The sequence below is a fragment of the Lampetra planeri genome, unplaced genomic scaffold, assembly GCF_965212315.1.
Source record: "Lampetra planeri unplaced genomic scaffold, kcLamPlan1.2.h2 scaffold_205, whole genome shotgun sequence".
Classification (NCBI taxonomy): Eukaryota; Metazoa; Chordata; class Hyperoartia; order Petromyzontiformes; family Petromyzontidae; genus Lampetra; species Lampetra planeri.
The window spans coordinates 58,393-84,057 of NW_027614807.1; the positions used below are offsets into that span (position 1 = coordinate 58,393).

The 25,665-nt window shown below is 50.5% G+C and overlaps 2 protein-coding genes across 2 annotated transcripts; both read right to left on the reverse strand.

Moving 5' to 3' along the window:
- Positions 1 to 7,719: 7,719 nt before the first annotated feature.
- LOC144740322 (uncharacterized) lies at positions 7,720 to 14,244 on the reverse strand. The gene is made up of 2 exons (XM_078623194.1): positions 14,044 to 14,244; positions 7,720 to 10,184 (listed from the first exon to the last, which is right to left on the reverse strand). The coding sequence occupies exon 2, from the start codon at positions 10,174 to 10,176 to the stop codon at positions 8,671 to 8,673; it is 1,506 nt and encodes a 501-aa protein (XP_078479320.1). The 5' UTR covers positions 10,177 to 10,184; positions 14,044 to 14,244; the 3' UTR covers positions 7,720 to 8,670.
- A 6-nt stretch (positions 14,245 to 14,250) lies between these two features.
- LOC144740321 (uncharacterized) lies at positions 14,251 to 25,304 on the reverse strand. Its single transcript, XM_078623193.1, has 6 exons — positions 25,040 to 25,304; positions 23,908 to 23,990; positions 21,770 to 21,874; positions 20,288 to 20,349; positions 17,589 to 17,664; positions 14,251 to 15,689 (listed from the first exon to the last, which is right to left on the reverse strand). The coding sequence occupies exons 1-6, from the start codon at positions 25,272 to 25,274 to the stop codon at positions 14,295 to 14,297; spliced, it is 1,956 nt and encodes a 651-aa protein (XP_078479319.1). The 5' UTR covers positions 25,275 to 25,304; the 3' UTR covers positions 14,251 to 14,294.
- Between the last annotated feature and the right edge of the window lie 361 nt (positions 25,305 to 25,665).

The following is a 25,665-nucleotide window of genomic DNA, read 5'->3' on the forward strand; positions in this document are numbered from 1 at the left end:
AGACACGGCACACAAGACACTACTAACGAGACAATACTAATGAGACTAAGCAAACACTACTACCAAACTGATAGTGATGATGGTGGTAGAGGTTGTGATGATGATTGTGGTGGTGGTGGTGGTGGTGATGATGGTGGTGGTGATGATGATGGAGGTGGTGATGATGGAGGTGGTGGTGGTGATGGATATGATGGAGGTGGTGATGATGGAGGTGGTGATGATTGAGGTGGTGGTGATGATGGAGGTGATGATGGTGGTGATGATGGAGGTGGTGGTGATGATGGAGGTGGTGATGATGGAGGTGGTGGTGATGATGGAGGTGATGATGGTGGTGATGATGGTGGTGATGATGGTGGTGATGATGGAGGTGGTGATGATGATGGAGGTGGTGGTGATGGTGGAGGTGGTGATGATGGAGGTGGTGATGATGGAGGTGGTGGTGATGATGGTGATGATGGAGGCGGTGGTGGTGATGGAGGTGGTGGTGGTGGATATGATGGAGGTGATGATGATTGAGGTGGTGGTGGTGGATATGATGGAGGTGGTGATGATTGAGGTGGTGGTGATGGAGGTGATGGTGGTGATGGAGGTGATGGTGGTGGATATGATGGAGGTGGTGATGATTGAGGTGGTGGTGATGGAGGTGATGGTGGTGATGGAGGTGATGGTGGTGACGATGGTGATGGAGGTGGTGATGATGGTGATGATGGTGATGGTGGTGATGATGGTGATGATGGAGGTGGTGGTGGTGGTGATAATGATGGAGGTGGTGGTGATGGTGGTGATGGTGGTGATGATGGTGATGGTGGTGATGATGGAGATGGTGGTGATGGTGGTGATGGTGGTGATGATGGAGGTGGTGGTGATGGAGGTGGTGATGATGGAGGTGGTGATGATGGAGGTGGTGATGATGGAGGTGGTGATGATGGTGGTGGTGATGACAGAGGTGGTGGTGATGGTGGTGATGATGGTGATGGAGGTGATGGTGGTGGTGATGATGGTGATGGTGGTGATGATGATGATGGTGGTGATGATGATGATGATGGAGGTGATGGTGGTGATGATGGAGGTGGTGGTGATGGAGGTGGTGGTGATGGTGGTGATGATGGTGATGATGGAGGTGATGAAGGTGGTGGTGATGGAGGTGGTGATGATGGAGGTGATGATGATGGAGGTGGTGATGGCGGTGAATGGCTGTAAACTCAACAACGACAACCACAACAACGGTAATAACTTAACATGCAGCTCCACCTGCCGTCTCACGACGGCCCATGGTGGACGCTATCAATATCAACACACAGAAGTGATGAGAGATAAAGTGACGAGAGATTAAGCGGTGAGAGTGGTGAGAGATAAAGTGATGAGAGATAAAGTGATGAGAGATAAAGTGATGAGAGATAAAGTGATGAGAGATAAAGTGATGAGAGATAAAGTGATGAGAGATAAAGTGATGAGAGATTAAGCGATGAGAGATAGAGTGACGAGAGATAAAGTGATGAGAGATAAAGTGATGAGAGATTAAGCGATGAGAGATAGAGTGATGAGAGATAAAGTGATGAGAGATTAAGCGATGAGAGATTAAGCGATGAGAGATTAAGCGATGAGAGATAAAGCGATGAGAGATTAAGTGATGAGAGATTAAGTGATGAGAGATAAAGTGATGAGAGATTAAGTGATGAGAGATAGAGTGACGAGAGATAAAGTGATAAAAGATTAAGCGATGAGAGATAAAGTGATGAGAGATAGAGTGACGAGAGATAAAGTGATGAGAGATAAAGTGATGAGAGATTAAGCGATGAGAGATAAAGCGATGAGAGATAAAGTGATGAGAGATAAAGTGATGAGAGATAAAGTGATGAGAAATAAAGTGATGAGAGATAAAGTGATGAGAGATAAAGTGATGAGAGATAAAGTGATGAGAGATAAAGTGATGAGAGATTAAGCGATGAGAGATAAAGTGACGAGGGATAAAGTGATGAGAGATAAAGTGATGAGAGATTAAGCGATGAGAGATTAAGCGATGAGAGATAAAGCGATGAGAGATTAAGCGATGAGAGATAGAGTGACGAGAGATAAAGTGATGAGAGATTAAGCGATGAGAGATTAAGCGATGAGAGATTAAGCGATGAGAGATAAAGTGATGAGAGATTAAGCGATGAGAGATAAAGTGATGAGAGATTAAGCGATGAGAGATTAAGCGATGAGAGATAAAGTGATGAGAGATAAAGTGATGAGAGATTAAGCGATGAGAGATAAAGTGATGAGAGATTAAGCGATGAGAGATTAAGCGATGAGAGATAAAGTGATGAGAGATAAAGTGATGAGAGATTAAGCGATGAGAGATAAAGTGATGAGAGATTAAGCGATGAGAGATTAAGCGATGAGAGATAAAGTGATGAGAGATAAAGTGATGAGAGATTAAGCGATGAGAGATAAAGTGATGAGAGATTAAGCGATGAGAGATAAAGTGATGAGAGATAAAGTGATGAGAGATTAAGCGATGAGAGATAAAGTGATGAGAGATAAAGTGATGAGAGATAAAGTGATGAGAGATAAAGTGATGAGAGATTAAGCGATGAGAGATAAAGTGATGAGAGATAAAGTGATGAGAGATAAAGCGATGAGAGATAAAGTGATGAGAGATGAAGCGATGAGAGATAAAGTGATGAGAGATTAAGCGATGAGAGATGAAGCGATGAGAGATAAAGTGATGAGAGATTAAGTGATGAGAGATAAAGTGATGAGAGATGAAGCGATGAGAGATAAAGCGATGAGAGATAAAGTGATGAGAGATTAAGCGATGAGAGATACAGTGATGAGAGATAAAGCAATGAGAGATAAAGTGATGAGAGATTAAGCGATGAGAGATAAAGCGATGAGAGATAAAGCGATGAGAGATAAAGTGATGAGAGATTAAGCGATGAGAGATAAAGTGATGAGAGATTAAGCGATGAGAGATAAAGTGATGAGAGATTAAGTGATGAGAGATGAAGCGATGAGAGATAAAGTGATGAGAGATTAAGTGATGAGAGATTAAGTGATGAGAGATTAAGTGATTAGAGATAAAGCAATGAGAGATAAAGTGATGAGAGATACAGTGATGAGAGATAAAGCGATGAGAGATAAAGTGATGAGAGATTAAGCGATGAGAGATAAAGTGATGAGAGATAAAGCGATGAGAGATAAAGTGATGAGAGATTAAGCGATGAGAGATAAAGTGATGAGAGATTAAGTGATGAGAGATAAAGTGATGAGAGATAAAGTGATGAGAGATGAAGCGATGAGAGATAAAGCGATGAGAGATGAAGTGATGAGAGATAAAGTGATGAGAGATAAAGCGGTGAGAAATAAAGTGATGAGAGATAAAGCGATGAGAAATAAAGTGATGAGAGATAAAGCGATGAGAGATAAAGTGATGAGAGATAAAGTGATGAGAGATAAAGCGGTGAGAAATAAAGTGATGAGAGATAAAGCGATGAGAGATAAAGTGATGAGAGATAAAGCGGTGAGAAATAAAGTGATGAGAGATAAAGCGATGAGAGATAAAGTGATGAGAGATACAGTGATGAGAGATTAAGTGATGAGAGATAAAGCGATGAGAGATAAAGCGATGAGAGATAAAGCGATGAGAGATACAGTGATGAGAGATAAAGCGATGAGAGATAAAGTGATGAGAGATAAAGCGATGAGAGATAAAGCGATGAGAGATAAAGTGATGAGAGATTAAGCGATGAGAGATAAAGCGATGAGAGATAAAGCGATGAGAGATAAAGCGATGAGAGATAAAGCGATGAGAGATAAAGTGATGAGAGATTAAGCGATGAGAGATTAAGCGATGAGAGATAAAGTGATGAGAGATTAAGTGATGAGAGATAGAGTGATGAGAGATAAAGTGATGAGAGATAAAGTGATGAGAGATTAAGCGATGAGAGATAAAGTGATGAGAGATAAAGTGATGATAGATTAAGCGATGAGAGATAAAGTGATGAGAGATAGAGTGACGAGAGATAAAGTGATGAGAGATAAAGTGATGAGAGATTAAGCGATGAGAGATAAAGCGATGAGAGATTAAGTGATGAGAGATAAAGTGATGAGAGATAAAGTGATGAGAGATAAAGTGATGAGAGATTAAGTGATGAGAGATCAAGCGATGAGAGATAAAGTGATGAGAGACAAAGTGATGAGAGACAAAGTGATGAGAAATAAAGTGATGAGAGATAAAGTGATGAGAGATAAAGCGATGAGAGATAAAGTGATGAGAGATAAAGTGATGAGAGATTAAGTGATGAGAGATGAAGCGATGAGAGATAAAGTGATGAGAGATTAAGCGATGAGAGATTAAGCGATGAGAGATAAAGTGATGAGAGATGAAGCGATGAGAGATAAAGTGATGAGAGATAAAGCGATGAGAGATGAAGCGATGAGAGATAAAGTGATGAGAGATTAAGTGATGAGAGATAAAGTGATGAGAGATGAAGCGATGAGAGATAAAGCGATGAGAGATAAAGTGATGAGAGATTAAGTGATGAGAGATAAAGCGATGAGAGATTAAGTGATGAGAGATAAAGCGATGAGAGATAAAGTGATGAGAGATTAAGCGATGAGAGATAAAGCGATGAGAGATTAAGTGATGAGAGATTAAGTGATGAGAGATAAAGCGATGAGAGATAAAGTGATGAGAGATAAAGTGATGAGAGATTAAGCGATGAGAGATAAAGCGATGAGAGATTAAGTGATGAGAGATGAAGCGATGAGAGATAAAGTGATGAGAGATTAAGCGATGAGAGATAAAGTGATGAGAGATAAAGTGATGAGAGATAAAGTGATGAGAGATAAAGTGATGAGAGATAAAGTGATGAGAGATAAAGTGATGAGAGATAAAGCGATGAGAGATAAAGTGATGAGAGATAAAGCGATGAGAGATAAACTGCTAGCAATGCGGCTAGTGCTGCTACTTGCTGTTAGTGGTACTGCTGCTAATGCTGCTGCTACTGCTAGCAACGCTGCTGCTGCTGATGCTTGTGGTACTGCTGCTACTGATGCTAGTGATACTGCTGTTACTGCTAGCAATGCTGCTGCTGATGCTAGTGGTACTGCTGCTACTGATGCTAGTGGTACTGCTGCTGATTCTAGTGGTACTGCTGCTACTGATGCTAGTGGTACTGCTACTGATTCTAGTGGTACTGCTTATTGCTGTTAGTGGTACTGCTGCTAATGCTGCTGCTACTGCTAGCAATGCTGCTGCTGATGCTGGTGATACTGCTGCTACTGATGCTAGTGGTACTGCTGCTACTGATGCTAGTGGTACTGCTGCTTGTGCTGCTGCTACTGCTAGAAATGCTGCTACTGATGCTAGTGGTACTGCTGCTGATTCTAGTGGTACTGCTGCTACTGATGCTAGTGGTACTGCTACTGATTCTAGTGGTACTGCTTATTGCTGTTAGTGGTACTGCTGCTTGTGCTGCTGCTACTGCTAGCAATGCTGCTGCTGATGCTGGTGGTACTGCTGCTACTGATGCTAGTGGTACTGCTGCTGATTCTAGTGGTACTGCTGCTACTGATGCTAGTGGTACTGCTACTGATTCTAGTGGTACTGCTTATTGCTGTTAGTGGTACTGCTGCTTGTGCTGCTGCTACTGCTAGCAATGCTGCTGCTGATGCTAGTGATACTGCTGCTACTGATGCTAGTGGTACTGCTGCTTGTGCTGCTACTACTGCTAGCAATGCTGCTGCTACTGATGCTAGTGATACTGCTGCTACTGATGCTACTACTGCTAGCAATGCTGCTGCTACTGATGCTAGTGGTACTGCTGCTACTGATGCTACTACTGCTAGCAATGCTGCTGCTACTGATGCTAGTGGTACTGCTGCTACTGATGCTACTACTGCTAGCAATGCTGCTGCTACTGATGCTAGTGGTACTGCTGCTACTGATGCTACTACTGCTAGCAATGCTGCTGCTACTGATGCTAGTGGTACTGCTGCTTGTGCTGCTGCTACTGCTAGCAATGCTGCTACTGATGCTAGTGGTACTGCTGCTACTGATGCTGCTACTGCTGCTAGCAATGCTGCTGCTGATGCTAGTGGTACTGCTGCTACTGATGCTAGTGGTACTGCTGCTACTGATGCTGCTACTGCTGCTAGCAATGCTGCTGCTGATGCTAGTGGTACTGCTGCTACTGATGCTGCTACTGCTGCTAGCAATGCTGCTGCTGATGTTAGTGGTACTGCTGCTACTGATGCTGCTGCTACTGCTAGCAATGCTGCTGCTGATGCTAGTGGTACTGCTGCTACTGATGCTGCTACTGCTGCTAGCAATGCTGCTGCTGATGCTAGTGGTACTGCTGCTACTGATGCTAGTGGTACTGCTGCTGCTGCTGCTACTGCTAGCAATGCTGCTGCTGATGCTAGTGGTACTGCTGCTACTGATGCTGCTACTGCTGCTAGCAATGCTGCTGCTGATGCTAGTGGTACTGCTGCTACTGATGCTAGTGGTACTGCTGCTACTGATGCTGCTACTGCTAGCAATGCTGCTACTGATTCTAGTGGTACTGCTTATTGCTGTTAGTGGTACTGCTGCTAATGCTGCTGCTACTGCTAGCAATGCTGCTGCTGATGCTAGTGGTACTGCTGCTACTGATGCTACTACTGCTAGCAATGCTGCTGCTACTGATGCTAGTGGTACTGCTGCTACTGATGCTACTACTGCTAGCAATGCTGCTGCTACTGATGCTAGTGGTACTGCTGCTTGTGCTGCTGCTACTGCTAGCAATGCTGCTACTGATGCTAGTGGTACTGCTGCTACTGATGCTGCTACTGCTGCTAGCAATGCTGCTGCTGATGTTAGTGGTACTGCTGCTACTGATGCTGCTGCTACTGCTAGCAATGCTGCTGCTGATGCTAGTGGTACTGCTGCTACTGATGCTGCTACTGCTGCTAGCAATGCTGCTGCTGATGCTAGTGGTACTGCTGCTACTGATGCTAGTGGTACTGCTGCTGCTGCTGCTACTGCTAGCAATGCTGCTGCTGATGCTAGTGGTACTGCTGCTACTGATGCTGCTACTGCTGCTAGCAATGCTGCTGCTGATGCTAGTGGTACTGCTGCTACTGATGCTAGTGGTACTGCTGCTACTGATGCTGCTACTGCTAGCAATGCTGCTACTGATTCTAGTGGTACTGCTTATTGCTGTTAGTGGTACTGCTGCTAATGCTGCTGCTACTGCTAGCAATGCTGCTGCTGATGCTAGTGGTACTGCTGCTACTGATGCTAGTGGTACTGCTGCTGCTGATGCTGCTGCTACTGCTAGCAATGCTGCTGCTGATGCTGCTGCTACTGATGCTAGTGGTACTGCTGCTACTGATGCTAGTGGTACTGCTGCTAATGCTGCTGCTACTGCTAGCAATGCTGCTGCTGATGCTAGTGGTACTGCTGCTACTGATGCTAGTGGTACTGCTGCTACTGATGCTAGTGGTACTGCTGCTAATGCTGCTGCTACTGCTAGCAATGCTGCTGCTGATGCTAGTGGTACTGCTGCTACTGATGCTAGTGGTACTGCTGCTACTGATGCTGCTACTGCTGCTAGCAATGCTGCTGCTGATGCTGCTACTGCTGCTAGCAATGCTGCTGCTGATGCTAGTGGTACTGCTGCTACTGATGCTGCTACTGCTAGCAATGCTGCTACTGATGCTAGTGGTAATGCTTATTGCTGTTAGTGGTACTGCTGCTAATGCTGCTGCTACTGCTAGCAATGCTGCTGCTGATGCTAGTGGTACTGCTGCTACTGATGCTAGTGGTACTGCTGCTGATGCTAGTGATACTGCTGCTACTGATGCTGCTACTGCTAGCAATGCTGCTGCTGATGCTTGCTGCTGCCCTTAGCCAGTCTCGGGAGAGGCTGGCCGACCGGCTGGCGTGAGCTGTGGCTGGTGACGCTGGCGACGGTGTGCATGGGCTACGTGTGAGTCGTGGTGAGGGTGGTGGTGGCGGTGGTGAGGGTGGTGGTGAGGGTGGTGAGGGTGGTGGTGAGGGTGGTGAGGGTGGTGGTGATGGTGGTGGTGAGGGTGGTGAGGGTGGTGGTGAGGGTGGTGGTGAGAGTGGTGGTGGCGGTGGTGAGGGTGGTGGTGGTGAGGGTGGTGAGGGTGGTGGTGATGGTGGTGGTGAGGGTGGTGAGGGTGGTGGTGGTGGCGGTGGTGAGGGTGGTGGTGAGGGTGGTGAGGGTGGTGGTGAGGGTGGTGGTGAGGGTGGTGGTGGCGGTGGTGAGGGTGGTGGTGGCGGTGGTGAGGGTGGTGGTGAGGGTGGTGGTGGTGAGGGTGGTGGTGGCGGTGGTGAGGGTGGTGGTGAGGGTGGTGGTGGCGGTGGTGAGGGTGGTGGTGAGGGTGGTGAGGGTGGTGGTGGTGGCGGTGGTGGCGGTGGTGAGGGTGGTGGTGAGGGTGGTGGTGAGGGTGGTGAGGGTGGTAGTGAGGGTGGTGGTGGCGGTGGTGAGGGTGGTGGTGGTGAGGGTGGTGGTGGTGAGGGTGGTGGTGGCGGTGGTGAGGGTGGTGGTGAGGGTGGTGGTGGTGAGGGTGGTGGTGAGGGTGGTGGTGGCGGTGGTGGTGGTGAGGGTGGTGGTGAGGGTGGTGGTGGTGGTGGTGGTGGTGGTGGCGATGGTGGTGGTGATGGTGGTGATGGCGCTAGTGTCGGTAATGGGTGGTGGCGCTGGCAGTGCAACCGACAGTGGTGATGCCAGCATCAGCAGTGGTATCGGTAGTGCAGTTGTTATATCTGATGCTATCGGTAGTGCAGTTGTTATATCTGATGGTATCGGTAGTGCAGTTGTGATCTCTGATGCTATCGGTAGTGCAGTAGTTGTATCTGATGGTATCGGTAGTGCAGTTGAGATCTCTGATGGTATTGGTAGTGCAGTTGTGATCTCTGATGCTATCGGTAGTGCAAAGGTTATATCTGATGGTATCGGTAGTGCAATTGATGGCTCTGATGGTGTTGGTAGTGCAGTTGTGATCTCTGATGGTATCGGTAGTGCAGTTGTGATCTCTGATGCTATCGGTAGTGCAGTAGTTGTATCTGATGGTATCGGTAGTGCAGTTGAGATCTCTGATGGTATTGGTAGTGCAGTTGTGATCTCTGATGCTATCGGTAGTGCAGAGGTTATATCTGATGGTATCGGTAGTGCAATTGATGGCTCTGATGGTGTTGGTAGTGCAGTTGTGATCTCTGATGGTATTGGTAGTGCAGTTGTGATCTCTGATGCTATCGGTAGTGCAATAGTTGTATCTGATGGTATCGGTAGTGCAGTTGAGATCTCTGATGCTATCGGTAGTGCAGTTGTGATCTCTGATGCTGTCGTTAGTGCAGTAGTTGTATCTGATGGTATCGGTAGTGCAGTTGAGATCTCTGATGCTATCGGTAGTGCAGTTGTGATCTCTGATGCTGTCGTTAGTGCAGAGGTTATATCTGATGCTGTCGGTAGTGCAATTGATGTCTCTGATGGTGTCGGTAGTGCAGTTGTGATCTCTGATGCTATCGGTAGTGCAGAGGTTATATCTGATGGTATCGGTAGTGCAGATGCTACCTCTGCTGGTATCGGTAGCGCAGACGTTATATCTGCTTGTATTGGGAGTGCCGGCGTTGGTAGCGTTGCAATAACGAGTGGCGGTGCCGGTAGTGCAGCTGGTATTGGCAGAGCTCGCATGGCTGATGCCGCTGTTGCTGGCATGCCGGGTGCTTCTGGTTCTAGTCCAGTCGGCCTCACTAGTCGTGCTACTGCTGGTACCATCAGTGCTCGCATTGGCAGTACAATTGCCGGTGGTTGTGGCGGTTGTGGCGGTCGTGTCGGCGGTCGTGTCGGTGGTGATGGTTGTGCCAGTGGTGGTATTGGCGGTGCGTTTGGTGCTGGTATCGTTGGCGGAGCCGGTGTCGGTAGCAGTACAATTGCCGGTGGTGGTGGCGGCGGCGGTTGTGGTTGTGGCGGTGGTTGTGGCGGTGGTGATGGTTGTGCCGGTGGTGGTATCGTTGGCAGAGCCGGTGTCGGTAGTGCGGCTGTCGTCGGCGGTGGCCTCTGGAAGGAGAACGGCTCTCTCTGCCCGGGTCCGTCGTCGGCAGGGGACTACCTGGCACCACCCCTCCTGCGAGTAGCGGCGCTGCAGGCGCATAGCCAGCCGGCGGTCGCACTCCTCCATGCTCAGAGCTGAGCACACGTGGCCACAACAACGACAACAACAACAACATTGGAACCTCATTTGCCAGTAGCAAAATATGATAATTGGTTTTTGACCCTTTTATCTGGCAATGAAACTGACACCTTTTTTACAAGGAGTCATGTTTGCATAGACCACAATACCTGCAGTCGGAATGCAAGCAAAAAACACAACTCTGATAATGTATGCACTGTCCTTGAAGTTGATTGGTCCACACCCGAGACAGCTTTCCTTAGAGCCTAGTCTCACATGGTGTTGGACCAGATGACGCCAAAAGGGCGCACAACTCAAAGACAACGCACCATCAGAGTATGAGAGCTCGGGGTTAAGCATTGACACCATTGGAACCTCATTTGCCAGTAGCAAAAAATATGATCATTGGTTTTTACCCTTTTATCTGGCAACAAAACTGACACCTTTTTATCAAGGAGTCATGTTTGCATTGACCAGAATACCTTCGGTCGGAATGCAAACAACAAACACACAACTCTGGTAATGTATGCACTTCGATTTAAAGCTTTCGTGACTGCAGGGATTCATCTTCTTGGTTCTTTCGGTAAAGTCACGTAGAAGGGAAGTAATAAAATAATAAAATAAAACATAATAATTTCAGACGCTGTCTCCCCGACAGACCTGGTCTTCACCTGAGGACGGCTGCTTGCGTTGGAGCCGAAACGTCGTGAGAAATATTTTATTATGTTTTATTTTTTATTACTTCCCTTCTACGTGACTTTACCGAAAGAACCAAGAAGATGATAATTGGTTTTTACCCTTTATCTGGCAATGAAACTGACAACTTTTTTTTTACAAGGAGTCATGTTTGCATTGACCACAATGCCTGCGGTCGGAATGCAAACAACAAACACACAACTCTGATAATATACGCACTGTCCTTGAAGTTGATTGGTCCACACCCGAGACAGCTTTTCTTTAGAGCCTAGTCTCACATGGTGTTGGACCAGATGACGCCAAAAGGCGCACAACTCAAAGACAACGCACCATCAGAGTATGAGAGCTCGGGGTGAAGCATTTACACCATTGGAACCTCCTTTGCCAGTAGAAAAATATGATAATTGGTTTTTTACCCTTTTATCTGGCAACAAAACTGACACCTTTTTTACAAGGAGTCATGTTTGCACTGACCACAATACCTGCAGTCGGAATGCAAACAAAAAAAACACACAACTCTGATAATGTATGCACTGTCCTTGAAATTGATTGGTCCACACCCGAGACAGCTTTCTTTACAGCCGAGTCTCACATGGTGTTGAACCAGATGACGCTTTTGGCGTGCATACTTTATCAGAGTTATGTTTTTTTGTTTGCATTCCGACTGCAGGTATTGTGGTCAATGCAAACATGACTCCTTGTAAAAAAAGGTGTCAGTTTTGTTGCCAGATAAAAGGGTAAAAAACCAATTATAACAACAACAACGTCAACGCATTTCGTGACTGCAGGGATTCATCTTCTTGGTTCTTTCGGTAAAGTCACGTAGAAGGGAAGTAATAAAATAATACAAATAAAACATAATAAAATAATTCTCACGACGTTTCGGCCACAACGCAAGCAGCCGTCCTCAGGTGAAACCAGGTCTGTCGAGGCGTCATTCAGACGCTGTCGCCTCGACAGACCTGGTTTCACCTGGGGACGGCTGCTTGCGTTGTGGCCGAAACGTCGTGAGAATTATTTTATTATGTTTTATTTGTATTATTTTATTACTTCCCTTCTACGTGACTTTACCGAAAGAACCAAGAAGATGAACGTCAATGCAGCAACAGCGCGGAGAGTCACACACGCACGGCGCTACGAACCTGGCGATTCCGTCTCGATTCCGTCTCACAGGCAACACCAGTGACGACTATACGGTGCTGGCCACCCACCCCCTCGTGTGCCACAGTGCCGGGCGGTCTTCATAGGTGCTGCTACTCGCTAACAGCACTTGCTCCAACGGTCTGTTATGGTCATATACGGGGGATATTTGTCTTTGTGTGCGTGCGTGCATGTGCGTGCGTGTGCATGTGTGCGTGCGTGCGCATGTGCGTGTGCGTGCATGTGTGTGTGCGTGTGTGAGCACATGCGCGCGTGTGTGTGTGTTGTGCCTGCATGCATGTGTGCATGTCTTTGTGTTTTTTTGTACGTGTGTGTGGTGTGTGTCCATGTGGGAGTGCGTGCGTGCGGTGTGTGTCCATACGTGCGAGCGATGTGTGTGTGTGTCCATACGTGCGTGCGGTGTGTGTGTGTCCATGTGCGCGTGCGTGCAGTGTGTGTGTGTGTGTGTCCATGTGGGCATGTGGGCGTGCGTGCGGTGTGTGTGTGTCCATGCGTGCGTGTGTGCGGTGTGTGTCCATGTGTGCGTGTGTGCGGTGTGTGTGTCCATGCGGGTGTGCGTGGTGTGTGTCCATGTGTGCGTGCGTGCGGTGTGTGTGTGTGTCCATGCGTGCGTGTGTGCGGTGTGTGTGTCCATGCGTGCGTGCGAGCGGTGTGTGTCCATGCATGCGTGCGTGCGAGCGGTGTGTGTGTGTCCATGCGTGCGTGTGTGCGGTGTGTGTGTCCATGCGTGCGTGCGAGCGGTGTGTGTCCATGCATGCGTGCGTGCGAGCGGTGTGTGTGTGTCCGTGCGTGCGTGCGGTGTGTGTGTGTCCATGCGTGCGTGTGTGCGGTGTGTGTGTGTGTCCATGCGTGCAGTGTGTGTGTGTGTCCATGCGTGCGTGCGTGCGTGCGGTGTGTGTGTGTGTGTCCATGCGTGCGTGCGGTGTGTGTGTGTGTGTCCGTACGTGCGTGCGGTGTGTGTGTGTCCATGCGTGCGTGCGGTGTGTGTGTGTGTGCCCGTGCGTGCGTGTGCGCGGTGTGTGTGTGCGTGCGGTGTGTGTGTCCATGCGTGCGGTGTGTGTGTGCGTGCGTGCGGTGTGTGTGTGCGTGCGTGCGTGCGGTGTGTGTGCGTGCGTGCGGTGTGTGTCTATGCGTGCGGTGTGTGTGTGTGTCCATGCGTGCGTGCGGTGTGTGTCCATGCGTGCGTGCGGTGTGCGTGTGTCCATGCGTGTTTGCGTGCGTGCGGTATGTGTGTGTGTGTGTGTCCATGCGTGCGGTATGTGTGTGTGTGTGTCCATGCGTGCGTGCGGTGTGCGTGTGTCCATGCGTGTGACGTCACCGCCACTTAGTGGCGAATGGCGGTTGTTGTTGTTGTTGTTGTAGGGGTGTTACGGAGGAGCTGTATGTATGGGATCACACGGGAAACTAGCACAGTGGGCGGGGCTTCGTGAGCACACGGGAGGGTGCTCGCAACGACGTCCGCACAGGGCAGCCGGGGGGGGCTGACCCCAGCGGGGGGGTTCGGGATATAAGGGGATGAGCCGGAGAGCTCAGGGCAGAATGTTTTAAGTAAACTCTTGAAGACCGAAGACTGCCTAGCCAGAGCCCTGGACTCCCCTGGGACGCCGCCCTTGTCAGGGCCGCGCACGACCGAGCCAGCGGCGTGGTCCCGTGAACCAGAGCCAGGACTCTGGGACTCCGGGTACCGTAGCCCGACTGACCAGTGTCGGGCCAGACAGCCTCCCCCAGCCCAGTATTTGGAGGATTAGGAGGCAGGCTAGGGGTAGCTAGCCGTGTGTTCCCAGCTATCCGGGTGAGGGGGCCGATACCCCCTCCAGTACTGTATGTCCCCAGTGACTGTTGTGAAATAAATACGCGTGCCTCTACTCGGGTGTCCACGCGTCCTCAACGGTACTACACGTGCGATGTGTGTGTGTGTGTCCATGCGTGTTTGCGTGCGTGCGGTATGTGTGTGTGCGTGTGTCCATGCGTGTGGGCGTGCGTGCGGTGTGTGTGTGTGCGTGCGTGCGATGGGCGTACCGGCACGGGGTCCTTGCAGAGCCTCTCCTCCTCCTCCTCCATCGGCCAACGGCGTCGTCGGCTTCTTCTTCCTCGTGGTGGTGTAAATCTGCCGGCTCCACCGGCTCCCCCTCTTCCTCTTTTTCTTCTTCCCGAGGGACCGCACCGGGCCCACCACGGGGTCCACCCCACTGGGACCCCCCGCCGCTCCTCCTCCTCCTCCTCCGTCAGAGCCACCTTCGTCAGGATCACGACCCGGGCCAACCCCTCGCTCAGCAGCCGCTCCCTCGCCCCTCCCGCCCTCCGCCTCCTCTCCTGCTGCCAGCGCCGCCGATGTTATCGGTGCTGCCGGCACTGCAGTCGGTGCTGCTGCCGATGCTGCCGATTCTGCCGGTGCTGCTGATATTATCGGTGCTGCCGATGCTGCCGATTCTGCCGGTGCTGCTGGTATTATCGGTGCTGCCGATGCTGCCGATTCTGCCGGTGCTGCTGGTATTATCGGTGATGCCGATGCTGCCGATTCTGCCGGTGCTGCTGATATTATCGATGCTGCCGATTCTGCTGGTGCTGCTGATATTATCGGTGCTGCCGGTGCTGCCGATTCTGCTGGTGCTGCTGATATTATCGGTGCTGCCGGTGCTGCCGATTTTGCTGGTGCTGCTGGTATTATCGGTGCTGCCGGTGCTGCCGATTCTGCTGGTGCTGCTGATATTATCGGTGCTGCCGGTGCTGCCGATTTTGCTGGTGCTGCTGGTATTATCGCTGCTGCTGATGCTACTGCTGCCCGTGCTGCTGCCCGCACCGCAGTCCCTCGTGCCGTTGGTGCTGCCCGTGCTGTCGATACTGATGCTACCGGTACTGCCGCCGATACTACTGCTGCCCGCACTGCTGCTGTTGGCACTGCCGATGCTGCTAATGATACTACTGCTGCTGCTGCTGATGATACTACTGCTGCCGTTGGCACTGCTGCTGTTGGTACTGCTGATGCTGCTGATGATACTACTGCTGCTGATGATACTACTGCTGCCGGCACTGCTGCTGTTGGTACTGCTGATGCTGCTGATGATACTACTGCTGCTGATGATACTACTGCTGCCGGCACTGCTGCTGTTGGTACTGCTGATGCTGCTGATGATACTACTGCTGCTGATGATACTACTGCTGCCGGCACTGCTGCTGTTGGTACTGCCGATGCTGCTGATGATACTACTGCTGCCCGCACTGCAGTTGCTGGTGCCGTTGGTGCTGCTGATACTGATGAGAACGCTGGCGCTGCTGCCGCTGCTGCTGGTGGTGCTGCTGCTGATACTGCTGCTGCTGCTGCTGCTACTGACCCCGCTGTAGCACCGTCGCCTGCATCGCCACCACCACGACCCCCCTTCGGCGGCACCGCCGGCGCCGTCGCCCAGTTCACCGGCGATGCCTCGGCGAGATCCAAAAGGTTCCAGATCCTGTTGATGACCACGCGCGGCACCTGCGGTGGCCTCGGTTGGATAACGGCGGCGGAGGAGGCTGAGGCGTGTCCGGTCTCCCCGCCGGCGCCGTGGGTTCCGCGGGTCGCCGGCCACTGCTGCTGCTGCCGCGGGGTCTGGCTGGTTGCCGTGGTGATGGTGGCGTTGCTGGTGGGTGGCGGTGGCGGTGGTGGCAGACGGCTCTCTCCACACGGTCTGTGTCGCAGTCGTGGCGGATGAAGCGACAAGGGGGGGACATTTCGATTTAAAGCTTCTTTCGTGACTGCAGGGATTCATCTTCTTGGTTCTTTCGGTAAAGTCACCACGTAGAAGGGAAGTAATAAAATAATAACATAAAACATAATAAAATACAATTCTCAAACGTAATAAAATACGATTGTGAGAATTGTATTTTATTTCGATTTAAAGCTTCTTTCGTGACTGCAGGGATTCATCTTCTTGGTTCTTTCAGTAAAGTTACCACGTAGAAGGGAAGTAATAAAATAATAAAACATAATAAAATACAAAAATAAAACATAATAAAATACAATTGTGAGAATTGTATTTTATTTCGATTTAAAGCTTCTTTCGTGACTGCAGGGATTCATCTTCTTGGTTCTTTCGGTAAAGTCACGTAGAAGGGAAGTAATAAAATAATAAAAATAAAACATAATTAAATGCAATTCTCACGACGTTTCGGCCACAACGCAAGCAGCCGTCCCTCAGGTGAAGACCAGGTCTGTCGGGGAGACAGTGACAGACCTGGTCTTCACCTGAGGACGGCTGCTTGCGTTGTGGCCGAAACGTCGTGAGAATTACTTTATTATGTATTCTTAGGTTTTTTCGGTAAAGTCACGTAGGTAAAACATCAAAATTAATACAAAATAAAATTAAAATAAAATAAAGATCACGACGTTTCGGAGGCAACACAAGTCTCCGTCATCAGGTGGGACCGTGGGACCGTCACAGCCAGATTAGCTGCATCAAGCAGCTAATCTGGTGACGGAGACTTGTGTTGCCTCCGAAACGTCGTGATCTTCATTTTATTTTAATTTTATTAATTTTGATGTTTTACCTACGTGACTTTACCAAAAAAACCTAAGAATATGAATCCATGCAGTCACGAAAGCTTCAAATCTAGAATTACTTTATTATGTTTTATTTTTATTATTTTATTACTTCCCTTCTACGTGGTGACTTTACCGAAAGAACCAAGAAGAAGGGGGGGGAGGGACAATCGGTGAGGACGCGGAGAGGGGGAGCTCCGGGTTAAGAGATGCCGACAAGTTCCCCTGGTTTGGCCTACTCTTCCAGGCTGGCCTAGACGTCTGAGCATCGAAGGGAGCATCCACATTTTACCCCCCAACGCCCCCCCCCCCACGGGCCTCCCCCGTGCTGTGTCGGTCACGGGGGGGGGTGGCTTGACCATACTTCACCACGCTGGTCAGTGCGGTGGGGGGGAAGGGGGGGGTTGGGTGAGGGTGTAGGAGGGGGAGAGCCGACGCCGGGGGTAGCGTCGAAGCGGCAGGCAAACGCACGGAGAGGTGGCGGGGGGGGTGAGCGGGTGGGTGAGCGGGTGGGTGAGCGGGGGGGTGAGCGGGCGGGCAGGCAGGCGGGCGAACGGGCGGGTGAGCGGGTGCGTGAGCAGGTGGGTGAGCGGGTGAGTGAACGGGTGGGTGAGCGGGGGGGTGAGCGGGGGGGATAGCGGGTGGGTGAGCGGGGGGGGTGAGCGGGTGGGCGAGCGGGTGGGCGAGCGGGCGGGCAGGCAGGCGGGCGAGCGGGTGGGTGAGCGGGCGGGTGAGCGGGTCGGTGAGCGGGGGGGTGAGAGTGAGGGGTGAGCGGGTGGGTGAGCAGGGCGGTGAGCGAGCGGGTGAGCGAGTGGGTGAGCGGGCGGGTGAGCGGGTGGGCGAGCAGGCGGGCGGGCAGGCAGGCGGGCGAGCGGGTGGGTGAGCGGGTGGGTGAGCGGGCAGGCAGGCGGGTGAGCGGGTGGGTGAGCGGGTGGGCGAGCGGGCGGGCGATCGGGCGAGCAAGTCAGCGAGCGATGAACGAGCGATGAACGAGTGAATGAGTGCGTGACGGAATGAATTAACGAGCGGGCGGGCGAGTGAGTGTCACCTTTCTCCGTCTGGTCGCGACCTTCCGCTGCAGGTCACCGAAGCCGCTCTGTCTGTTCCCAACTTCGGACAGAGGCCTGCGGCGAGAGACGGAGGCTCAGGCTCACACGGACGGACACAAAAGACAAAGATCCCCCCCCACCCCGCCACCGTGTAGCCTTAACAGACTGTTGGGGCAAGTGCTGTAAGCGAACAGGCGCCTACGAAGGCTACCGGCACTGTGGCACACGAGGGGGTGGGTGGCTACCAGCACCACGCCCGGCCGCCTTTGTCTCCCCAGTGACGATGTTGACTACACACCTCTATCTTAATTTTGGAGCTTTCGTGACTGCAGGAATTATTCTTTGGTTCTTTCGGTAAAGTGACGTATAAAGATAAAATAATAAACTAAATAATAGCATACTATGACGTTTCGATTGCAACGCAAGCGATCGTCATCATCAGGTATAAATGAAATAGCAACAAAAAATCTCACCAGAAAACTATAGACAGACATCTTCTTGGTTCTTTCGGTAAAGTCACGTAGAAGGGAAGTAATAAAATAATAAGAATAAAACATAATAAAATTATAATAAATTTAATTTTATTATGTTTTATTTGTATTATTTTATTACTTCCCTTCTACGTGACTTTACCGAAAGAACCAAGAAGATGAATCCCTGCAGTTACGAAAGCTTTAAATCAAAAATTATAGACAGACATACAAGCAGACAGATATCACCAAGATACACAGAGAGAGTAATCGACCAGGCTATGCGTTAATTGTGTGTTGACCGACTCTCTGTGTTGTATTACATAACATTTCGATATTTTGCTAGGTTATTTAATTTAGTGTGTTCTTTATCCCTCTCTCCTAATGTTCAAGCTTGCGTACTTGACCACGCGTCTCTTCGTACTCATTGACATGTTATTTTTTCTCTAACCCCTCCCTCTCTCTGCCTCCGCCCCCCCCCCCCCTCTGTCTATTTAAGGCCTCGCCACAGAGACGATCTCCCTCTCTGTACCTGTGTTACTCTCTCTCTGTGTGTATCTCGGTGATATCTGTCTGCTTATATGTCTGTCTATAGTTTTCTGGTTAGATTTTTTGTTGCTATTTCATTCATACCTGATGATGACGATCGCTTGTGTTGCAATCGAAACGTCGTAGCATGCTAGTATTTAATCTATTATTTTATACTATGGGAACCTCATTTGCCAGTAAAAATATGATAATTGGTTTTTTACCCTTCTATCTGGCAACAAAACTGACACCTTATTACAAGGAGTCATGTTTGCATAGACCGCAATACCTGTATTATGACTGCAGGTATTGCGGTCTATGCAAACATGACTCCTTGTAAAAAGGTGTCAGTTTTGTTGCCAGATAGAAGGGTAAAAAAAACAATTATCTTATTATTTTATCTTTATACGTCACTTTACCGAAAGAACCAAAGAACACACACCTCTACACCAACTGCTCATTTGTAGGCTCAGCTGATGTAGGTGAAGCTAGCGCGTGTCGAACTCGTGTCGCCGGGTTAGTGGCCTTAAGAGATTGTTTTGGCAAGTGCTGTTAGCGAGCACCTATGAAGGCCTGCACGACGCACGAGGGGGTGGGAGGCCAGCACCACGCCCGGCCGCCTTTGTCTCCCCAGTGGCGATGTTGACTACACACACAGCACCAGGTACTCATTTGAGTCGACCTAGGGGAGGCCCAGGACCGGTACAGATAATCGTCACCGGTGGTAGCCCTGAGCGGTGGGTGAGCGTTGGAGAGCGTGAGTGGGTGTGGGTGGGTGGGTGTGGGTGAGTGGGTGTGGGTGAGTGTGGGTGAGTGTGGGTGGGTGAGTGTGGGTGAGTGTGGGTCAGTGTGGGTGAGTGTGGGTCAGTGTGGGTGGGTGTGGGTGGGTAAGTGTGGGTGAGTGTGGGTGAGTGAGCATCGGTGAGTGTGGGTGGGTGAGTGAATGTGGGTGGGTGAGTGTGGGTGGGTGTGGGTGGGTGTGGGTGAGTGTGGGTGGGTGAGCGTGGGTGGGTGTGGGTTGGTGGTTGAGTGTCGGTGAGTGTGGGTGAGTGTGGGTGGGTGAGTGTGGGTGGGTGGGTGGGTGAGTGTGGGTGGGTGGGTGAGTGTGGGTGAGCGTGGGTGGGTGAGCGTGTGTGGGTGGGTGTGGGTGGGTGAGCGTGGGTGAGCGTGGGTGAGCGTGGGTGAGCGTGAGTAAGTGAGTGTGGGTGAGCGTGGGTGGGTGAGTGTGGGTGGGTGAGTGAGTGTGGCTGGGTGAGTGTGGGTGGGTGAGCGTGGGTGAGTGTGGGTGGGTGAGCGTTGATGAGCGTGGGTGAGTGTGGGTGGGTAAGTGGGTGAGTGTGGGTGGGTGAGTGAGCGTGGGTGTGGGTGGGTGGGTGAGTGTGGGTGAGTGTGGGTGGGTGTGGGTGAGCATGGGTGGGTGAGTGTGGGTGGGTGGGTAAGCGTGGCTGGGTGTGGGTGGGTGAGTGTGGGTGAGTGTGGGTGAGTGTGGGTGGGTGAGTGTGGGTGGGTGAGTGTGGGTGGGTGGGTGAGCGTGGGTGAGTGTGGGTGGGTGAGCGTGAATCAGTGAGTGTGGGTGGGTGAGTGTGGGTGGGTGAGTGTGGGTGGGTGGGTGAGCGTGGGTGAGTGTGGGTGGGTGAGCGTGAATCAGTGAGTGTGGCTGGGTGAGTGTGTGTGGGTGAGCGTTGATGAGCGCTGTGTACCGGGACACCGGGAGCCGTACGGTGTAAAACCGCTCTCTCCTCAGCCTCTTGAAGGGTGACATCTGGACACACAAAAGCACAGCAGCCAACGCATACCGAGCAGATTCTGGGATCTGTGGGTGTCTGGGCGAGTTTGAGTGAGCTGTAGGTGAGTGTGGGTGAGCTGTCGGTGAGTGTGTAGATGAGTGTACAGGTGAGTGTACAGGTGAGTGTACAGGTGAGTGTGTAGGTGAGTGAGTAGGTGAGTGTAGTTGAGCTGTAGGTGAGTGTAGGTGAGTGAAGGTGAGTGTAGGTGAGTGTAGGTGAGTTTAGTTCAACATTAGGTGAATTTAGTTGAGTGCAGGTGAGTTTAGTTGAGTGTAGGTGAGTGTAGGTGAGTGTAGGTGAGTTTAATTGAGCTGTAGGTGAGTGTAGGTGAGTGTAGGTGAGTGTAGGTGAGTTTAGTGAAGCTGTAGTTGAGTGTAGGTGAGTGTACAGGTGAGTGTAGGTGAGTGTAGGTGAGTTTAGTTCAGCAATAGGTGAGTGCATGTGAGTGTAGGTGAGTTTAGTTGAGTTGTAGATGAGTGTAGGTGAGTGTAGGTGAGTGTAGGTGTGTGTAGGTGAGTGTAGGTGAGTTTAGTTGAGCTGTAGGTGAGTGTAGGTGAGTGAAGGTGAGTGTAGGTGAGTGTAGGTGAGTGTAGGTGAGTTTAGTTGAGCTGTAGGTGAGTGTAGGTGAGTGAAGGTGAGTGTAGGTGAGTGTAGGTGAGTTTAGTTGAGCTGTAGGTGAGTGAAGGTGAGTGTAGGTGAGTGTATGTGAGTTTAGTTGAGCTGTAGGTGAGTGAAGGTGAGTTGTAGTTGAGTGTAGGTGAGTGTAGGTGAGTGTAGGTGAGTGTAAGTGAGTGTAGGTGAGTGTAGTTGAGCTGTAGGTGAGCGTAGTTGAGTGTAGGCGAGTGTAGGTGAGGGTAGGTGAGTGTAGGTGAGTGTAGTTGAGTGTAGTTGAGTTTAGTTGAGCTGTAGGTGAGTGTAGGTGAGTGTAGGTGAGTGTGTAGGTGAGTGTAGTTGAGTGTAGTTGAGTTTAGTTGAGCTGTAGGTGAGTGTAGGTGAGTGTAGGTGAGTGTAGTTGAGTGTAGGTGAGTGTAGGTGAGTTTAGGTGAGTGTAGGTGAGTTTAGTTGAGTGTAGGTGAGTGTAGGTGAGTGAAGGTGAGTGAAGGTGAGTGTAGGTGAGTGAAGGTGAGTGAAGGTGAGTGTAGTTGAGTGAAGGTGTGTGTAGGTGAGTGTAGTTGAGTGTAGGTGAGTTGTAGGTGAGTGTAGGTGAGTGTAGGTGAGTGTAGGTGAGTGTAGGTGAGTTGTAGGTGAGTTGTAGGTGAGTGTAGGTGAGTTTAGTTGAGCTGTGGGTGAGCTGCGGGTGAGTGTAGGTGAGTGTCTCCGCTTGGCGGCAGTGGCCTCTGATGGTGTGCGAGCCTTCGGCGTTGGCGAGCTTGCGAGGTGAGCATCTGCGCTCACCGGCGGTGGACGTCTCTGCGCCTCCTCCACGGTGAGCAGCTCCCTGATGAACATCTCGGACGCTCGCTGTTCTTCCTCCTGGCGAGCACGGCGCTCCGACTCAAACTACCCACGGGGGGGGAGGGCGGGGACACACAGACACGAAGATTTCCACCACCACCACCCCCTCCACTCACTCCGGGTGTAGCCTCTTAACAGGTTGCTGCTGGGCCCAGTGTCATTAGCGAGTAGCAGCACTAATATCCATCTGTTCCTTCTTACTGACTTCTACCCCGTGTGTGGACTAATCTCCATCTGTTCCATCTCACTCCCTTCTACCCCGTGTGTGGACTAATCTCCATCTGTTCCATCTCACTCCCTTCTACCCGTGTGTGGACTAATCTCCATCTGTTCCATCTCACTCCCTTCTACACCGTGCGTGGACTAATCTCCATCTGTTCCATCTCACTCCCTTCTACCCCGTGTGTGGACTAAACTCCATCTGTTCCTTCTTATTGACTTCTACACCGTGTGTGGACTAATCTCCATCTGTTCCATCTCACTCCCTTCTACCCCGTGTGTGGACTAATCTCCATCTGTTCCATCTCACTCCCTTCTACCCCGTGTGTGGACTAATCTCTTGTGTAATGTAGCGAAAGCACAACCACTTAAGTGTGTCTTAAGAGATGGCTGTGACAAGGAATTATATATATATTAAGCGATTGTGCTTTTCCTACGTTGTCCCAACCTGATGACGGAGGCTTGTGTCGCGCCTGAAACGTCGTGATTTAATTGAGTTGTTTTCATTTATTTCATTTTTTTACCTACGAGACTTTACCGGAAAAAAATACAAAGAGTATGAATCTTCGATTTAAAGCTTTCGTGACTGCAGGGATTCATCTTCTTGATTCTTTCGGTAAAGTCACGTAGAAGGAAAATAATAAAATAATAAAAATAAAACATCATTAAATAATTCTCACGACGTTTCGGCCACAACGCAAGCAGCCGTCCTCAGGTGAAGGATGGCTGCTTGCGTTGTGGCCGAAACGTCGTGAGAATTGTATTTTATTATGTTTTATTTTTATTATTTTATTATTTTCCTTCTACGTGACTTTACCGAAAGAACCAAGAAGAAGTTTGAATCCCTGCAGTCACGAAAGCTTCAAATCTCGAATTGAAAAGATAAACTTGACTTAAAGCTTTCGTGACTGCAGGGATTCATCTTCTTGGTTCTTTCGGTAAAGTCACGTAGAAGGGAAATAATAAAAATAAATACAATTCTCACAACGTTTGGGCCACAACGCAAGCAGCCATCCTCCGGTCCAAGAACAGGTCTGTCGGATTCGGACGCTGTCTTTCCGACAGACCTGTTCATTCAGACGCTGTCTTTCCGACAGACCTGTTCTTTCAGACGCTGTCTTTCCGACAGACCTGTTCTTCACCTGAGGACGGCTGCTTCCGTTGTGGCCGAAACGTCGTGAGAATTGTATTTTATTAAGTTTTATTTTTATTATTTTATTATTTACCTTCTACGTTACCTAGATAGGTTCAAAGAAAATAACAAAAATAACAAAAAAACTACGACGTTTTGATCGCAACGCAAGAGGTCGTCATCTGGCTGAAAAAAAAAACGTCGTAGTTTTTTTAAATTTTCTTTTAACCCATCTACGTGACTTTATCGAAAGACCCCAAAAATATAAAAATAAACATTTTTTTCAGTTTACCAGGCAAAGACCTGCTAAACCATGTAACCCTTATTTCAGAAGCTACCCTTGCTATCACACACGATGGCTCAACTAGCTGGCTCATCGTTCGCCACCCAAATCGCCGCGCAAATGCTGCGAACGCGTACCCATCCTAAACGTGGAGGGAAAAACCGGAGGACCCGGAGAAAAAATCCACGCGCCCACGGGGAGAACGTGGAAACTCCAAACATACAGCGGGCATCGTCAAGGTGGCGATGGAACCCACGACTACCTGGAGACCAGGCGAGGTAGTTAACATCCCACCAAAGTGGCAGGACCCTGCAGACTGAGACTCCGTGAGGCTTACCTGAAGTTGAACGAGTGGAGTTGTAACAACGACGACGATGATGAGTGGGTTACAACAAGTGAATGAGAGGTAGGTAAGGAACCACCCCCCCCGCCCACCCCCGGTACCTTATTCCACATGGATCTGAACTCGCGGCCCAACTCTCCCGGTTCACACAGCGACTGTCGGTGCCCTGACAACGGAGACCAGACTGCACGCGCCGCGAATTAGGTGTCAGCGAGCGCCTATTAAGGGCGGTGCAGCATGATAAAAGTTACGCTAATCGCACCTCCGTACGTACGTACGTACGTGACACAAATTGTTTGACGATGCTGCTGTTGCTGCTGCATTAGCAGTGGTGCGCAAGCACGGACACATTGGACGCAAAAGGAAATATATACAGCCACCGCCATCATCATCATCGCCACCATCATCACCACCTCCACCACAATCGCCACCACCGCTATCACCACCACAACTACCTCCACGACTACTACCTCCACCACCACCATCGTCACAATCTCCTCCACCATCACCAATGTCACAATCATGACCACCACCATCATCATGTCCACAACCATCATCACAATCTCCCCACCAACACCATCAACATCACCACCGCCGCCATCATCATGTCTACCACCATCGTCACAATCTCCCCCACCACCACCATCATCAACATCATCAACATTAACATCATCAACATCATCATCATCACCACCGCCACCATCATCATCACCACCGCCACTATCATCATCACCTCTGCCACCATCATCATATCTACCACCATCGTCACAATCTCCCCCACCACCAACATCATCAACATCACCATCTTCACCACCATCATCACCACCGCCGCCATCATCATGTCTACCACCATCGTCACAATCTCCCCAACCACCACCACCATCATCAACATCACCATCATAACCACCATCATCACCACCATCATCACCACCGCCACCATCATCACGTCTACCACCATCGTCACAATCTCCCCCACCACCATCAACATCACCATCATCACCACCATCATCACCACCGCCACCATCATCATCACTACCGTCACCATCATCACCACCGCCGCCATCATCATGTCTACCACCATCGTCACAATCTCCCCCACCACCATCAACATCACCATCATCACCACTATCATCACCACCATCATCACCACCGCCACCATCATCACGTCTACCACCATCGCCACAATCTCCCCCACCACCACCACCACCACCACCGCCACCACCGCCACCTCACCTTCACAGCCATCTTCCCGTCCTCTGCTGCCACCCACACGCTCGCCCTGTCCACCTCTTTCGCCGTCGTCGTCGCTGTCGTCGTCGTCACCACCACCACCACCACCACGGGCGCCACGCCAGGGGCTCCCGGCGCACGTCCCCTCCTCGCGCAAGCGGCGCCGGCAGCGCTCGGGGAAGGAGCGCCGCACGCTGTCCCAGAGGCCAGAGTCCACCAGCGATCCGCGGCGTGCCATCGTGCGGTGCCACGTGGCCACACGGCGCCGGCACAGCGGGCACGACAGGTGGACCTGAGCCAGGCAGCGCCGGCAGCAAAACATCACGAAGGTCACTCGAGGTCAGCGGGCGTGGAACAGATGGAGATTGGACCCACGCGCACGGGGTAGAAGGGAGTGAGATGGAACAGATGGAGGTTAGTCCACACACGGGGTAGAAGGGAGTGAGATGGAACAGATGGAGGTTAGTCCACACACGGGGTAGAAGGGAGTGAGATGGAACAGATGGAGGTTAGTCCACCCACGTGGTAGATGGGAGTGAGATGGAACAGATGGAGATTAGTCCACCCACGTGGTAGAAGGGAGTGAGATGGAACAGATGAAGGTTAGTCCACACACGGGGTAGAAGGGA